The sequence below is a fragment of the Lolium rigidum genome, chromosome 5, assembly GCF_022539505.1.
Source record: "Lolium rigidum isolate FL_2022 chromosome 5, APGP_CSIRO_Lrig_0.1, whole genome shotgun sequence".
In the NCBI taxonomy this organism is placed as follows: Eukaryota; Viridiplantae; Streptophyta; class Magnoliopsida; order Poales; family Poaceae; genus Lolium; species Lolium rigidum.
In genome coordinates this window covers 103,813,209-103,817,202 of record NC_061512.1, presented here as the reverse complement: position 1 = coordinate 103,817,202, position 3,994 = coordinate 103,813,209, and the positions used below count along the sequence as shown (strand labels likewise).

Genomic DNA, 3,994 nt, shown 5'->3' with positions numbered 1-3,994 from the left:
CTCCTTCTATATATATATTTCTTCAAACCATCTTGATCGCGGCCCACCTCTGACTTGGTCAAATTCTGGTGATAACAATTTCAATGAAGACACCATGCATCCATTAAGAAATGAATAAATGGAGCCAAAATTTGGTACTCCCTCCTGCTCGAATCAATTTTGGTACTCCCTCCCGGGTCAATTACTTTGGGCCGAAGGGAGTAGATGATTTATTGAGGTACCTATTTAATTGAAAATATTAGTGTGGAGATTTCGCTTGACTACTCGCTACCGAGTAGCGTGAGATCCACGGAACCGTAGAACCGTGCCAATAACTAAATAATGATGTGTGTGCGCGCATTTGACCGTCGTTAATGAGTATGCTCCTCTTCGCATGTGGTGGAGCAAATGTTTTTCCAGGTTGCGACAATTATATATCCACCTACCCCATTTTTGTCAAACATGTGAAACAATTGAGTTGGCGTGAGAAATAATTCGACTTTTTATGTTCTTTTAGAATCGGATTAACTTCTCATCACCTATGCCTATGCTTCTCACATTCACGAGAACGAATTAGCCTTATACCATCAAGTAATCAACAAAAAAAATATCCAAATCTCGGTGCAACGAGAGTGCAGATGGATAAAGAGATGCCACCGCCCAATATCTTTTCGCGACATTATAGAACTGTTCGAGAATTAAAATGGGAAAGTGTTGATAATTCTAGATCAGCCATATATGCTCATTGTGTTGATCATGGTTAAAAAGAAGATATGCTCATTTTGGAATGTTTTATTACAACTGCAGCAACAAAACCATTGTAGATCCTAGTATATTTTCGTTTAACTTTGTGTAAAAAATGTGTAACGCTCGTGATAAAATGGACAGCTTTGCACCAGCTATGTTTCTGGTAGTACTTTTGTACATTGATCGGAACATATTAGAATTCTAGCACTCAGGAATAAATTGGAATAATGGTGCAGCAAAAGTGGAAATGGAGAGGGGGCAGCAGTGCAGTGCCCAATATCTTGGCTAGGGTTTATAGAATCATGATAGAAAAAGGGCATAAACAATCGTCAAGGGGGAACCCCACCCTCCCTGTCTGTCTGTCTGTCTCTCTCCCACCATTCTCTCCCCTCCTCCGCCCGCCCCCGCTCCCCCGCCTCCTCCCAGCCCCACCTGGCCCGGCCACCACCCCGCCCCACCGTGCGTGCCCAGCACGTGCTCCTCTCCATCCTCCACCCTAACTCCGGCGAACGACTGCCCGTGCGCGTGCTTCACCGCCGCCCCGCAGCCCAAAGGAGCCGCCTTTCCTCTTCCTTCTTGGGAGGGCCGGGCCGGTCAAGTGTTCGACGCGCGCATGGACCATGGCGGCGGCAGCGGTGGGGGTGGAAGCGGTGGCGCGCCGTCGAGCAGCAACAGCGGCGGGGGGAGCGGCGGCGGCACGAGCGGAAGCCGTGGCGGCGCTGCTGACCACCACCAGCACCACCCGTTCTACTACGCCGGCCCGGCGGAGCCCAACAGCGTGCAGCAGCCGCAGCAGCAGTTCATCGGCACGCTCGCCATCACCCCCGTCGTCGCCGACCAGGCCGCGCCGTCCTCCGCCGACAAGAAGGCCGTCGCGCTGGTGACCCCGTCGTCGGCGGGCACGCTGGCCAAGCGGCCGTCCAAGGACCGGCACACCAAGGTGGACGGCCGCGGGCGGAGGATACGGATGCCGGCGCTGTGCGCGGCGCGGGTGTTCCAGCTCACGCGGGAGCTCGGCCACAAGTCGGACGGCGAGACCATCGAGTGGCTGCTGCAGCAGGCGGAGCCGGCCATCCTCGCCGCCACGGGAACCGGCACCATCCCGGCCAACTTCTCCTCCCTCAACATCACCCGCGCCGCCTCCGCCGCCAGCCGCAACGCGCCCTTCCCCGCCCTCGCGCTGCACCCGCACCACCACCCGCAGCACGACATGTCCACCATGCTCGGCTACCACCACCACCTCCTCCCGCCGGCGCAGGAGCCGCCCCAGGACCCTAGCAACGCCGGCTCCTTCATGAGGAAGCGGTACCGCGAGGACCTCTTCAAGGAGGACGACGAGCGGCAAGATCCCAAGGCCGCGCGCGAGCAGCAGCAGCAGCAGCCGCCGGCGGCGGCCACCGCAATGTGGGCCATGGCGCCCAACAGCGCGGCGCCTGGCGGCGCGTTCTGGATGCTGCCCGTGTCGGCCAGCCCCGCCGCCGTGGCTCGGCCCACCGAGCAGCCCATGTGGTCCTTCGGCGGCGGCGGGGGCAGCAGCACCGTGCAGGCGCCGCTGCAGTTCATGTCGAGGGTTCACTACCCCGGCAGCGCCGGCGTGATTGGAGGCAGTGGCGGCGGCGGCATGCCCAACACCAGCATCGGCATGCTCGCGGGGCTCAATGCTTACCCCCGCAGCGACGGGGGCGGAGAGCAGCAGCAGCAGCAGGAGGAGAGCCAGCAGCAGGAGATGGAGCAGCAGCGCGACGGCAGCGGCGGCGGTGGCGACAACGAGGGCGAAGAGGACGGCGACCACAGCGGCGAAGGAGCAGAGGAAGACCGTCCCGACAACGGCTCACCACAGTAAGCTCGCCACGAGCAAAATCTTCTGAATCTGCCATTGATCATATCGCAATCGTGCTAGTGGGTCACTGCTTAACAGCATATCCATATCCCATAGGGAGGAGGGCTAGAATCGAGCCCTGGTGTCTTTTCTTGGGAGACCATCATTGGATTTCTGAGCTAGGAGGATTTGAGAATTGGATGATGGGAGTGCAAGAAAGCTACTGAAGCAATCCAATGCAAGAGCAACACTTCTTGCTAGTCCATTTGGCCTTTTTTTGTTGTATTTTTTTTGTCTGTTTATTTCGTTGGATTGATCCGTGATGAATCATTGTCATGTTGAGATGGGTGTGATGGTTACCGCTCCAGCGGGTCCCAATTCAGGAGGAAGAAAGGGAGTTTGATTTGTACAGTTTCATCATCTTGATTTATGCTGCAGGTTTAATTCTACTAGTTTTAGTGATTGATTCTAGTTTTAGTTTCCACCATTCTTTCCATGTGCTGTTCTAGTAGTAGTACTACTTGCGTTTTATTCAAGCTATGCAGGACGACTGTTTTGTACTGGCCATGTGTTATTATTCCGGTATTTTTGTGTGCCTGGGTCTCGGCAATGATCCTGCTCTACCCATGTTGACTACAACGACCATACTAGTACCTACTGTGTGTGTCACTCTGCAGTTCCACATGTGGCTGCTGACCAACCAGACCAACATTTTCTGCTCTTTTGGAGATGTAGAGTAGATATTTAGCCTCTAACTAAATTTGAAACACCTGATCCTGGAATTCTGGAGTGCATTATACAAGATTTTCTGCGTCCAGACCAATCCCTTCAAATTCTCAATGGACATTTGTGATGGGATCTGTTAGGGCATATCCAACGTCACCGTCCAAATTGGACACGTTTTATGTCTGATTTTGTTTGTTTTGGTGGCCGCGCAAACAATTGCCTGGCCATGTCCTCCCTGTAGCACCGAAAGGAACACCACATGGGACATAGTACACAAACAATCACACAAATATCAAGATAAATATCAAGTTATCAACTCAATCTTGATCGATCTCGGATCATATTTTGCTTCTTCTCGAACCTAGCAACTAAGCCTTTCTCTTTGTGGCCATGATGGTCAAGATGGCGATCAAGTTTTCTTCGGAGCATATCTTGAGCTACTTTTCGTTGCTTGAGCTCAACCTCCTTTGCGCTTGTCAACCCATTGAGCTCTACTTCCTTTTCCTTGAGCTCCACCTCTGGTTGGGACATTGGCTTCATCAATTTCAAGATTTCATTTTTGTGCATCATAGTAGTTCTTTATAGCTTCTTCCTTGTCCCATTGTTTCCTCTCATCCCTCTTCTCATTTGAAATCTCATTTTTAGCATACAAGTCCTTCAATGTCTCAGCCAAATGAAATACAGAGGCATCACACCTCATGCCAGCCTTGTGCTCAAGGCCGT

General features: G+C 52.8%; 1 protein-coding gene across 1 annotated transcript; it reads left to right on the top strand.

Moving 5' to 3' along the window:
- Window positions 1-1,242: 1,242 nt before the first annotated feature.
- Window positions 1,243-2,956, top strand: LOC124654533 (transcription factor PCF3-like). Its single transcript, XM_047193529.1, has 2 exons — window positions 1,243-2,565; window positions 2,663-2,956. The coding sequence occupies exons 1-2, from the start codon at window positions 1,340-1,342 to the stop codon at window positions 2,673-2,675; spliced, it is 1,239 nt and encodes a 412-aa protein (XP_047049485.1). The 5' UTR covers window positions 1,243-1,339; the 3' UTR covers window positions 2,676-2,956.
- Window positions 2,957-3,994: the final 1,038 nt, after the last annotated feature.

Excerpts from the sequence above, each read along its gene's own strand:
- LOC124654533 (XM_047193529.1), top strand. The coding sequence starts at position 1,340 with ATGGACCATGGCGGCGGCAGCGGTGGGGGTGGAAGCGGTGGCGCGCCG.